General features: G+C 44.2%; 1 protein-coding gene across 2 annotated transcripts; it reads right to left on the bottom strand.

Moving 5' to 3' along the window:
• Nucleotides 1–5726: 5726 nt before the first annotated feature.
• On the bottom strand, nt 5727–10842 carry LOC101767049 (ATP-dependent Clp protease ATP-binding subunit CLPT1, chloroplastic). Of its 2 annotated transcripts, none has more exons than XM_022823434.1 (6): nt 10515–10842; nt 10293–10355; nt 10098–10207; nt 8844–9023; nt 6268–6395; nt 5727–6182 (listed from the first exon to the last, which is right to left on the bottom strand). In XM_022823434.1, exons 1-6 carry the CDS (start codon nt 10730–10732, stop codon nt 6150–6152), a joined length of 732 nt encoding a protein of 243 aa, XP_022679169.1. In that variant the 5' UTR covers nt 10733–10842; the 3' UTR covers nt 5727–6149. The 2 variants fall into 2 exon arrangements, with proteins under 2 accessions (XP_022679169.1, XP_004985010.2); XM_004984953.2 differs by having other exon boundaries at nt 10293–10328.
• Nucleotides 10843–12982: the final 2140 nt, after the last annotated feature.

Raw genomic sequence — 12982 nt, 5'->3', positions numbered from 1 at the left:
GCTATTCGCGAGACGAATCTATTAAGCCTAATTAATCCATCATTAGCAAATGGTTACTGTAGCACCACATTGTCAAATCATGGACTAATTAGGCTTAATAGATTCGTCTCGCGAATTATACGCCATCTGTGCAATTAGTTTTGTAATTGGCTTATGTTTAGTACTACTAATTAGCATCCAAACATCCGATGTGACAGGTGTTAAACTTTAACAGGTGTTTCCCAAACACCCCCTAACATGACATCCTCTCCACTCCACACGCCATATGTGTGCGCTTTTATTGCGGCCAGCCGAGAGCTCGCCGCTGCCGCTGCGTGCCGCTGCTGATTTCACTGGCCATGCGGCCTACTAGTAGTAGCAAGCAGCTACAACAGCCGGCCAGCCAGCCGGCCGGCCGGCCGCCCGGGCGCCTGACGTCTCGGTCAAAGGCTTCGCCCGCCGGCCGGCACGCACGCAGCGGGACACTGTGCGCTCGTTCCGGCCCACGTAGGGTGATCTGATCGCTCGGTGATGCCCCCTGCTGCGTCGCATACGGAGGCTAGCTACTATAGTGGCGACGTGTACTACGTCCGCCACGTCCCAACTGTACTGCCACAAGCTAGATTTATTTTTTTCCTTTTTTGTTTTCTTTTTTTGGATGGGATTTAATTTGGATCTTCATCGAACACGGCGAATAATTAGATTGGGATCGGTTGACGTACAAGCCCCGCTACCTAAGCTATTTGGCAATGATAATGTGCAAGTTTTTTTTTTTGCGGATTCAGTACTACAAATTTAAAGATATGGTGTACCACGCATCAGCAGCTAAGCATATATACATATATACGTACGTGCAGAAGCTTAATTAATTATATTTTTGCCCCTCGTAATGACGTTTCGTACAAACAAAAAGGAATGCGGCGGACTGGCGGCCACGAGCTTCGGCGATCGCCCGTTTCTTCCTTTTCCGCTGCAAAGCCATAGATTCGACCGAAAATGCTTTAACCCAAACGACGACCACCGCCTTGCGTGGGAACCGCCACCGATGCAAGCCGAGCCGCGCGCGCAGGAAGTTGGAGCGCGTCGGCACTTCGGTTCTGCCCCAAACATCTCGACCAGATTAACTGAGAGGGCACGGAACAGAGCCGCCGCGCGCCGCGTCGGCCCTGCTGGCTTCTTCGATCCACCTTGGAAAGCACGGCAGCTTTACGCGCCGCCCCCCAAGGACTTGGGATGATGAATGAACTGTACTCGTGCCAGCTGAAACGGAAAACAACTGTTCGCCGCGTACATTTTCTGCGAGCCGCTGGAGCTACTGTGCGGAGGAAGAAACCGCGTCGACCTCTACGCGTACGGCATGGGCTGATCAAGCAAGCTCACACGCGTGGAAGCGAGCTAGATCGATCATGGCACACTCAAACACTCGTTGACTAATCACACAAGTAAAGCTGATGGTGAAATCATCGTCGATCGATCGGTCTCGAGCCAGTAAAAGCTGAGCGGTTACTGACTGAAGCTTTCGGTCGTAGATCATGGGGAAACTGCAGGGACGACGACGGAGGAGCAGCCTCCATGAAAACAGGGGGCGAGGAAGCTCGCAAAGCTGCCTTTGTAACGTTGCTCTCGTTGGCTTCCAGGAGGCCTCGACAATCCATGTGATGTCAGGTACCTAGCTAGCTAGAACAGGTACCTGCCAAAACATGTGTGGAGAGCAGAGTAAGTTTTCACCAGCAAAAAAAAAAAAAGACCGCCATATGGGAAGTTTCAGATTACTGGCTAATAACAAAATCAAGCCACGCCATTATCTCCATTTGCAGAACGGATTGCTCACAAGTTCCCCCATTATTTTTCCATTTGCCTGCATGCATGGAGGTACCAATTCAAGCCACCACACGGGAAGTGTAGTAAGAGCTGACACGTCAACTTGATTGCGTGACATGGCGAGGTACCTAGGCACCTAGGGACCATGGCCGTAGTGGGGCAAGTCAAGTCAATAAAATTCCTAACTGTACTGTGAGGACTGAGGAGGCCACCTGAGTTTTTATACTTCTTCAATGTGAACACTGCTGCAAGTCTAACTCTACCATTATTTATTTCGAAATTAAAGTTGTCTAACTACGTATAATAGACAGCAGAAAACCCCCCTAGTTTTCCCAGCAAAAGAAATACTTCCAACTTCCAACACTCTTTGTTAAATGCAAATAATGTATACTCAAGCACCTTGTTATTCCTCAGTAATAGTATATGGGTGTTTGATTTGATCAAGCACCTCATCATATATGAAGATTAATTGGCTAATCATGTTCCCATGAATTTGATGGGATTACATCACTATTTCTCATTTTCATAACTGACATCTGTTAGTAGGTATGAAGTGGTGATGACTGGCAATCCCATTCCTCAAGCGACACATGCATGATTGAATATAAGTCTATTAGGACATCATTCGATCTCCATTATAATACTTAGCAATTTATATAAAAATTATATTAGATAAAAATGTTATACATTATGAAACTATTATTTCCTACAAAAAATTATGAAAGCAATCCTTCCAAAAAATTATTATGCAAGTATTATTTCCTATAAAAACTATGATAGTAATAATCTTTCCAAAAGCATTATTATGAAATTATTTTCCAAATTTAAAAAGTTTGACGTAGAAAAAATCTAAATGGACTCGTATATGTTATTGGAGAGAAAATAGGATTGAATGGTCCTCAGTGACACACATCACGACATGCATTATACCAATTATAAGTAGCAACTACGAATGTAGTTTTGGACATACATGCAGAACTGTTGAAGCGTCATCTACGCGCCATTTCAGTATGCATATCAAACATAGAGATCATAGTATACACAAACTTTATCTCAAAAATACTTTCACACTATTGTTGATGTTCTTTTAATATTTTTAAATATATCACAATAGAAGTTAAAAGCGGCCAAGGTTATTTTTTAGAGACATGACCATAACCAAAATGGCATGTTTCGCTACGGGAGGAAGTGCCTAACATGCCATTTCAATGCAGAAGGGAAAAAAAAACCCGCTGGTACGTCTACGTTACTCCCTCCATTCTTTTTTTTGTTAGGTCTATTTGCAAAATTAAATTTTTCTCTTTTGATAGTCTTATTTGAGTTGCCAACGCGGGTTTGACATACATGACTATTTGATTCCCGAGCAGAGCAACTCCTCTAAAAAAATAATTGGTGCATGTATATGAAGACATCTATACCGAGGTTCATGTATACGATAACGAGGAGTACTTTAATAACATGATTCATTAGATGATAAGAGGGTTCATTCTCCTTGATCATTGTACCAAGGTGAAATAGGTCTATCAAAAAAGAATGGAGGGAGTACATGGCACAGAATTAACAGATCCACCTAGGGGAAGTGTGGCCTTGGTAGGAGTAAGCACAATTGTTTTAGTTGTTCCTTTCCATTCGTGTGGTCAGCGCATAGAAATCACCAAAGCTTAGCTGCTGAGGTCTGAGGCGTGTGGGCCTGTCACCTCCCGCGATTTCTCTATTGCTTTCAGTGAGCTGGGAGTACCTCCCCCCCGAAATCCTGCGGGAGGTAATGGGTTTCAGTGACAGGATGTCAGCTCCGAACGCAGCAGGGTGACCATCTGATTTGCCGACAGCTATCTCAGAAAAGAGGAGCCGCATCAGCTCTAGGTAGCCTAGGGGTATGCTCCGGCCCCAGCATACAAGAACAAATATACAAGCTGCTCCTGGCATGTACTTCCAGTTAGATAACAGAAATGTCTTGACCTGATAATTCTATTGCATACATGTCCCTCTTCATCCATGTTTTCATGAGCTTGTCGCGATTTCTAACACATAATGACCTGTTTGTGTTATGTCCCTTTCTTTCCAAGCTGAAGTGTGACTACAGGGAAGAATAGCAACAAAACATTGCAAAGATCACATTCATGATATTCTCCATTGAAAAAATATGGACAAAGCTATGTCTATGCCAAGCCAAAATCGATGGTACAGTGGCACAGTGCAGCCAGTAACCACACCATCAATGCTGAGGCGACTGAGACACCTGAATGATTGGACGAAGAGTGCATGCAGCAGGACTGCAGGAGCCGGTACACCTGGAGGACGTGAGACTTTGCAGGACCAAATCCAGATTCCCACTCGGTTCCATTGGCAGTGGGCAGTGGCAGTGGCGGGGGGACTTCAATGTGGGGAACCAGAAGAAAACCTACCCACTTCCTAAAAGTTTTCCAGCACTGCAGTCCAGAGTACACCCACCCCTACATGACCCAATAGATGGCACGTGCGAGACTGAAAAAACAAAAGTAAGCACGTGCACTGCCCATTCTGTGCAGTTCTAATAGTCAAACCATTTTAGCAGCTAGAGGAAGGGTATGGTCTTCTTTTCAACTTGAGCTATGAAATCTAGATGTCTACAGTGCTCATGGATTCATCATTCGTGCATGCTTGTGGCAGTGGCAGAGAAACTAGACATTTGACAGTGATTAGTTTAATGTGTGGAGGAGACTTGGGATGTTCACTGGCCACTGCTCCCAAAGAGATCTGAATTAGGACCCAAGGGAACTCCAACCAAGGAATAAACAAGCCGAGGTACTACATGCTTTTTGATGCAAACATTCTAAGGAACTGAAGAAAAGAGACGCTGAGAAGAATAGTGCACATGCTTGGAGAAGTGAAACTCTCCTGTTGTTTATAGCCTTCCACACGCTTGAACATGTTGCATGGCAGGGAAAGAGTCAAAAGTCAACACGGAGTTGCACAACAATTCTTGCTTGTTAATCTGTTAATGCTCATTAAACTTGGAGGTTTGTTTAATCCCGGCTAGCAGTACTTAAGCACGAGGCTTCAAGTTTACATCTCCCCTGCAGGCTGCAGCAGTACAAACAACTGTATACCCTGCTTCTTACTGTCGCATGTAATGACAACAGCTTGAAATGTGGACTCAGCATGTTTTGGCAAATACACAGATCCCAGAAAGCTGAAATGAGAACAGTTTTGGTTCAAAGTGTCAGTGCGGTTGCTGACACGCAAGAATGATCCGCCATTAATCCTGTTGCTTCCCTTGCTAACCCAAACGGGAAGCATGAAGCGCGCACGTGCTGTCCGTTCCATCCGTCTCCCCGAGTTCCTACCCAATAGGAAGGGGATGTTCTTTCGATGGCAGATGGAATTGATGCCTGATGGGGACTTGGCAGCCGAAACCTAAGCGCCGGACTGCGCCAGGCCACCGGCATGGCGTCGGCTTCCAGTCTGTGCATGCGTCGTGTCAGGGCATGACGCCTCTCTGCCCACGAACGCAATGTGTAACCCTCCCGATACAGTCTCTGTCAGCTGATTAGCATTGTGCAAATAAGCAGAGATCTGAATCTGATGCACAAGGCAGGGTGAACAATGGCAATAAACAATGTAAAAAGATATGGAGGTAGATGTTCTTGGAATCAAAGCATAGCGTCAAGTACCAACCTCGTGCAGATTTGGTGTAAAGTACGCGAAGCTTCCCCTGCCTGAATACTGATAGAAAGTATATTTCTTTTTTCTTTTTTCTTTTTTTGCCAAATGGCAAACAATGATTCAATTTAAAAAGACTTCCATATGGTATGTTATTTGCATCTAATGAAAACGTCCCATATCTTCCTTCAACATTTGGGGACACAGACTATCAGTCACTCTCAGCGAAATGCTTACTGCTGGTCAGGTTTCGCCGATTCAGGATGTAAAGCGAACAAAAACTCTTGAAGGAAGCATCATGTCCACTTAATCTGGACCCTAAAAAGGTCATTTACCAGAAGTTCACAAATCCAGCTGCGCAGGGAAAAGCTCAACGTGCAAAGAATTCGTGATGCTTTTGCAGGCATCAGCAATAGTGAGTACAAACATCGGATTTGACCTCACAGTTCACAAATCCAGCTGCGCAAGGAACAAAAGCAATCGTGCAAAGAAAATCGCAATGTTTTTACAGGCATCAGCAACAGTGACTCAGTGAGAGTCAAATATCAGATTCAACCTAACACATCTCATGCCCCAAACTTTGCAGAAGCAACCTCCAGGTAACTAGATGAGCGCCCATGGAACTCGAGGCGCCAGTAAGCATTGAGGTTGCCAAGTGCACAGCACCAGCCTCAGAGAAGTAGAATAATAACTAGGTCCTCACTTTGCTATCTAGGACTCATTGCAGCCTCTTCATCGGCCTGCAAACGGTAAATAGACGATTTGAGAAACCACGAAATGATTCATCATGAAATATCTACCTTTGCACAGAGGACAGAGTATTACCGTTTGGGCGAGTAATCTGGCTTTCTCATCATCAAACCCAAGCGAAGCCAGAATTTTATGGCCAGCTGACTCCTTATCTGACCATATCCCCAGCAGCAAATGGTTGGCAGTTACTTCTCCATCCTCACCTAATTGCACAGAAATAAGGATCATATACTAGATAGACACATGGAAGAAAAATGAAATACATCAGAATTAAAAAATGAAATACTCCCTGTCCCAAATTGTAGGTCGTTTTGGCATTTCTAGTTTCAGAGATTTTGCTATCCATCTAGATATACACTATGTATAGATACATAGTGAAAGTTATGAATCTAAATATGCCAAAACGACCTACAATTTGGGACGGAGGGAGTACATCACAAGGATCATATACTAGATATGCTAAATGAAGGGTCATAAAAATCCATGTACTCTTGAATTGTAGCAACCTCCAGGAAAACTCCAGCCAAAACTAACCACTGGGACTGTCTAAAAAAGTGGGGGCCCATGGGCCTTTGGACTTGAAAATTCACCAGCAGGCCTATAATCTTATCAAGAGACCTACTCAAATAACAACAAACACCTTCTAGGATGCACTGTAGCTACAGTTGGCCATTGATATGGCCATTTCGTGCACGGTTTCTTAATAATTTAAAACTAGTGGTGGCAGTGATGCCTACCAAACTTTGCAATACCAAGAGCACGTGACTTAAATTCCAGGCCCTACTCCTAGGTATATAACAAAAATGGCATCAGGTCAGAATCTGTGCTCTAAGTGCCTAAAGCCAAGCGGCCTTCTCCAAGCCCTTCAAAAATCTCATGTCATGTCAGAAACAATCAAGTATGATCTTTTAGTTCATCATCTATTGCACTTTCAAATTTAATACATAAATTATGACTCATCAGAACAGAACAAAGTGGAGATGAGCCTTCAGTTCAGCGTGCCTGAAGTCCTACGGTCCTACCAACCCAAGAACTATATTCTGGTACTATGGGCCGGTTTTACTCATTCAAATGCAATACATGGAATAAACATGGTCCCACAAAAAACTGAACCAAGTCTGCTCATCCAAATGCAACACATGGAAAAAAAACATGGACCTGGCATAAGTTTAATGGGCACTCTCTTGCAATATATCATCAAATAGCGCTACGCTGAGCTGAAAAGGCAACAAAAGGTAGCCTCAGTCTGTATTGCATACAAAATACAGTACCATCACTTCTAATCCATCTAGCAACAACTAGTGTCCAAGGAATGGTGGTGGCATGCACAGCAGTAGGTTCCCATGGAAGTTCCAGATGGGTTTCAATTCGCTAGCTATTCTGGTTGCATGGCGCAATGACTGCATGTTCGAGGAAAGATCGTGAAATGTCCAGGTTACCATACGCAACATTAAGAATGCGGCTAGATTGTGGTGTGTGGCAGGTGCAAAAGGGCTTAGTGCTTTCTTGCCCTAGGTTTTCTTCACGGCTGTGGTCGTTTTTTGTTTTTGTGTGTGCACGCCTGGGGATGTGCATGTAATGTAAGGGCTACGTTTTTTTCTCCTCCTCAATATAATGACACGTAGCTCTCCTGCGTGTTTGAGGAAAAAAAAACTTCAGCCACAACTATATCTGCTGAACAAGACTATGATATAGCTTTACCAAACCATAGCAAGCATGGAGTTGGTAAATTTTCAGTTCAGGGGAAATTAAGGTTTTAGCGCCACTGTTGGGACTTGGGAACATGGTAAGGTCTGATGTTTGGGGGATATCCCTTTACTTGGAGAAAAATGTTTACAGCATTATCAATGTCGTTTTCGTTTCATGCCAACATTTGCACCACCAATTAAGAATAAAATCCTCTGAGCAAGATGAGTTCAGGATGACCAGAAACTAGTTCCAACAAGATATATGTCTCAGAGCCAACATTATACCTCCAGATGAAGTATTTGAAACAACGTTTCTTTCAGAACACAACTCAGTTGCCTCTAGTGTGTTGGAATAAACTATAGCTCTAGATAAATTGTGAGAAAACAAGAAATAAATAAAGTGAAACCCTGTTGCATGATCAAGCCTAACCAGTAAATCATATAGCGAACAATGTAGTTAGAAGGGTGCATCAGTAGTGTATAGGCAGAAATTATGCGCTGCAAAACATTTTATATTTAATCCATGGTATATGAAAGCGACAAAAATGCACAGAATCTACAGTAACTAGGAACCCTTAATGCTGGGGAAAAAGCACTCCTGAACCATGAGTGGAGGATCCTTTTTGCAGTCTAAGCTGTTGCGAAGGTTAGTTGACAACTAGATACCTCCTGTAAAGAAGAGAGCCAAAGTGCCAAACAGCATCCTTCTAGATAATCAGGGAATTGGGAGGCAAAATAGACTATACAACGTGATGAAAGAACTTTTGGATTGGGAAAGATTAAGTCATTCTTGCAATATCTAGGGGTTACAACAAACATCTGTATACATACTGGAATAGTGGAATACTATAAGCAAATTAAATTGTGCAATCAGGAGGTGGCACTACATACAAGCAAGTTTAATTTCTCGACAAAAATGAGTGATGAACGACAATGGAAGTTCGTATGTTGAACAGAAATTACCTGACTTCAGTTTCTCACTGGCAGCCCAATCAAGGGCTCGTTGTGCAGCTTCTGTCAATGGTGGATGCATAGGACTAAAGTAAAACATTTCTGATTTCCCAAGCACATTTGCTGCCTCCTCACGCACTTTGAGAAGGTTGATTCCATTAGCACGCAAAAGTTTCGCCGCACCACTAGTTCCTGAAAACAATGGACTAGTGGCTCAAGCAATGCAATATGCATCACAAATGTGGCAAATTTGTTGAGAATAACAAATGTTAACTCAAAGTTGATGCTGTCATGGTAAAACTAGCATATTCCCCACACTATGTATCAGGTTCCTAGGACGATGTTTACATGCCTATCAAAACATGTGAACTGATTATAGCTTTAGAACTTAGGTGTCAATTCTAAAGATAAAAAGAGAAATATCATCAACAATATCACAAGCCAGCCAGAACTGCTAATGTAAGATCTATGAGGCTCCTTATAAGCATGTGAATGTTATTTTGGAGCATACAGTAGGTTTTCACAGAACAAACCATGTCTGAACTCCTCATTACTAATCAAAGGTCTCGGTTAGGACTGCAGGTCTCATTAGAACTATCACTATACATCAGCAACATAGGTCAAAAAGTCAAATGTCTCCTGCATCTTGAACTATATGTGGGTTTCACACTATGAGGCCAGTGCGTAGCAATATCATGGATTTTGGCTTCACGTGGTTCTCCATAAGTAGAAGTGTTTTTGGTTATTACTGCATCTATACGTATACAGATGCTATAAGCTCTAGATAACTAAATTAGTCAGCCAATCAACGATCCAGTCTACAGAGCAGTTCATCGCACTGGTCTTAATGCTTCTATACTACTTTTTCAGTATCCACTAGATTCAAGTCACTGGCATATGGATGTCGTGCACAGTTGCTATGTTTTTATCATTTCATAGAAATACATTTTAGCCGCATACACCATACACAAAATGCATCATCTTCAAAACCACAAAAGTTCCTATGCTCCTAGCAGTTGATGATGCATTTGGGTGTCTTACTAGCCTTAAAGCTGTCACTACAACCTAGAGCCTAATATCATCCTGAATTTTCATCCCCCTTCCATTTGTAGCTCAAAGACCATCTCTACTTGTTTCAGTTCTTCTGTTCCATACACACTCACAATTCACAACTAATTTGACACACCTAAGTTATGACATGGTTCCATAGTCAGTGCAAAAGTAAAGTTTGGCACTGAAAAAAAAAACTAAGATCCCTTGCCTCACCTTCAACAAGAATGCCCATGAGGAGCCCCTCCGTGCCTGTGGTAGGATACCTCATCTTCCGTGCCTCCAGTTCCGCCATCGCAAATGACCGCACCGCCCTTGAAGACCATCTAGGAGGAATCATCATGTCAGCTACATGCGTACAATTAGACACTAATTGTCCCTGAGGAAGTAAATACAGAATGGTTAGCTTACCTGATCTTCTTGTCCCCAGAAGCTACCTCTGGATGCCTAAAATTTAATGCAATTCCAGGATCACTACCATCAAATCATAAAGTAATACTAAAATAAATCACAAGCAAACTAGCGTATCGATGTGCTAACTTCCAAGAGATTTAAGGCTAAGAAAAAATAACAGCCCGAGATGAGCGATGATTAACGCAGGTGACAGGCTGGACTATCAGCATTTCTTCTTACGTGGTGGGGAGCTGGGCGACGACGGCGCCGACGCGGCGGCCCCGGAGGTGGAAGGGGAGCCGTGGGCCACCCGTGGCAGCGGCCCGGAGGGAGACGCGTAGGATAGGGGCTGCCCCGAGGGAGACGGAGGAGGAGGGAGCGGTGTGGTGGGTGGGGGAGGAGGAGAGGAACGAAAGGAAGGCCGCGGCGGCGGCGGCGGCCTGGGCGGCGGTCGCCATGGCAGGGGAGGTTCTCGGGGCTTTCCGGGGGTTTCTGGCTTGGATAGGGGAAAGAGATAAAGCGGACTGACTGAGAGAAATTGAGAATGGGCAGGAGAACAGCCGTTCCGGTCGGCAAAGGCCTAAGGATACATAGCGTTTTTCAATATTTCTTTTTCGTGTTTGATATGGCTGATTTCAATTTAAATTTGTCAAATCGCATCGTATGACTATCGATGGGCTGATATTCATCGTACAAGGTACTTTTCCCAAAACAGACCGTGGAGCGATTAGACAAAAAAAAACGTAAGAATGGTAAAAGAAAATTTATTAAGTGTAGTGTCTTCGTTCGTCTTCAGCGACTCTCTTAGCCCAATCTCACGGGTATTTGGATACCCGCTAAACTGTAGCACCTATCACATCGGATGTTTGGATACTAATTAGGAGTATTAAACATAATCTAATTACAAAACTAATTGCATAGATGGAGTCTAATTCGTGAGACGAATCTATTAAGCCTAATTAGTCCATGATTTGATAACGTGGTGCTACAGTAACCATTTGCTAATGATGGATTAATTAGCCTTAATAGATTCGTCTCGCGAATTAGACTCCATCTGTGCAATTAGTTTTGTAATTAGCTTATGTTTAGTCCTCCTAATTATCATCCGAACATCCGATGTGATCCTGCTAAAGTTTAGCACCTTGTATCCAAACACTCCCTCAGTGGGAGTTTTATGGGTTTTAAATTTCATGCCACATCAACAATTTTGCTGACTTGGCAAAATCTTTAAAAGGAGAGAGAATTGAGAGTTTCATCATATGTGAGAAGTTTCATCCTCATGACACTCAACAGGCACAATTATCTAGTTCCCAGTCTTGATAAGACTGTAATGAAACTGTGCACTGCAACTGACCTTATATACTCCAATCTTAATTTTACATGACTTAGTTTTTTGTGTCATTTTAGGTGAAATAAATGAATTCCAAAGATCTTGGGTAAATCCAAAGAAGGTTTTCCAGGTGGTGTGCAACCTGATTTTATCTTATGTGTCATGAACCAAAAGAAAAACAAAATTGTTGTTGTTAAAAATTGGAATGTCATTCCCGTATGGGGATCATGGTACAATTTCGTTACATCCTTGTTAAAATCTTGTTAAAATCTTTGTTAGAACCTGTTTGGAAGCACTCCACCTCCCAAAAATTAGCTCCACTTCACCAACTCTAGAAAAGCATGGAGCTTAGGTACGTGTTTGGCTGATTGCAGTGCTCCAGCTCCAAAAACATGGGAACTTATTGTTTACCCTTGTGAATGGATCCACATGTCATTGTCTTCTCTTTTCTCCCCCACCTCTTCCTCTCTCCTCTCTTCACGCCTGGTGGTGACCGGCCGAAGCACCATCCCGACCATCTCAACACGGGCGCAGTGGTCGGCCGACACACACCTCCACCGCTAGCGAAGTAGATTGCCGCCGGTGAGACTCCGGCGAGCTGCGGCGGCCTGTACTGCCATTGTAAGGAGCTAAAGAGGAGAAGCAGGCATGGGGAACGAGAAACGGATGCGCGGTGGCGTTGCCGACGGGCGGGGGCGGCATGTTCCAGTGAGCAGGTGGCAGCGAGGCCCGGCATGCAGGGGGCGGCGCGGTCCGCCGGGCGAGGGGCGGCGCGGTCCGCCAGGCAAGGGGCGGTGAGGCCCAGCGCGCAGGGGTGGCGCGGTCCGTCGGGCAGGAGGCGGCGAGGCCCGGCGTGCGGGAGGTCAGGGGTGGCGCGAGGAAGAAGATAGTCCGTGTAAGTCTCACCAAAATAGAAACGACGGAGTAAGTTGTGTAACCAGTGGCAATGGTGGGTAAATAACCACCAACTCCCGAGGTCTGAAAAGGAGTTTTTCGAAACACCTCTTGAGATACTTAAAAAACGTGGATCTACCTCCCTCCACGTTTTTCCTAGAGTCGAGTTGTTGGAGCTAGACGTATTTGATTGTGAAATTTTTGAACTTGGTGAAGATTTTTACTATGGGGTGTTCCGTAACTTACTGCGTACCTCGACCCCCACTCGATCCATCGATCCGGGAACTTTTGTGACACTGCTGCTGAGTGCTGACTCACCATGTACGTGTAGCATCAGCCTATGGACAATCTTTGAACCTAAGGAGAAAGGTCAAGGACATTTCCATCTGATAACATCAGGGGCTAGATTGAAGCCTGTGTCCTGACGGCCAAATTGGCTACCCCTTCGTGTTTGTTGGGCTTCTCACTTCTGGTCGTCAGTCTA

Source organism: Setaria italica, chromosome IX (assembly GCF_000263155.2).
Source record: "Setaria italica strain Yugu1 chromosome IX, Setaria_italica_v2.0, whole genome shotgun sequence".
Classification (NCBI taxonomy): Eukaryota; Viridiplantae; Streptophyta; class Magnoliopsida; order Poales; family Poaceae; genus Setaria; species Setaria italica.
Note: the sequence above shows the minus strand (reverse complement) of the source record. Positions and strands in the feature narration are given on the sequence as shown.

Excerpts from the sequence above, each read along its gene's own strand:
- LOC101767049 (XM_022823434.1), bottom strand. The coding sequence starts at position 10,732 with ATGGCGACCGCCGCCCAGGCCGCCGCCGCCGCCGCGGCCTTCCTTTCG. Across the intron at positions 6,396-8,843 it reads CAGTGAGAAACTGAAGTCAG|GTGAGGATGGAGAAGTAACT; the intron begins GTAATTTCTGTT and ends CTGTGCAATTAG. Across the intron at positions 6,183-6,267 it reads CCAGATTACTCGCCCAAACG|GCCGATGAAGAGGCTGCAAT; the intron begins GTAATACTCTGT and ends TACCGTTTGCAG.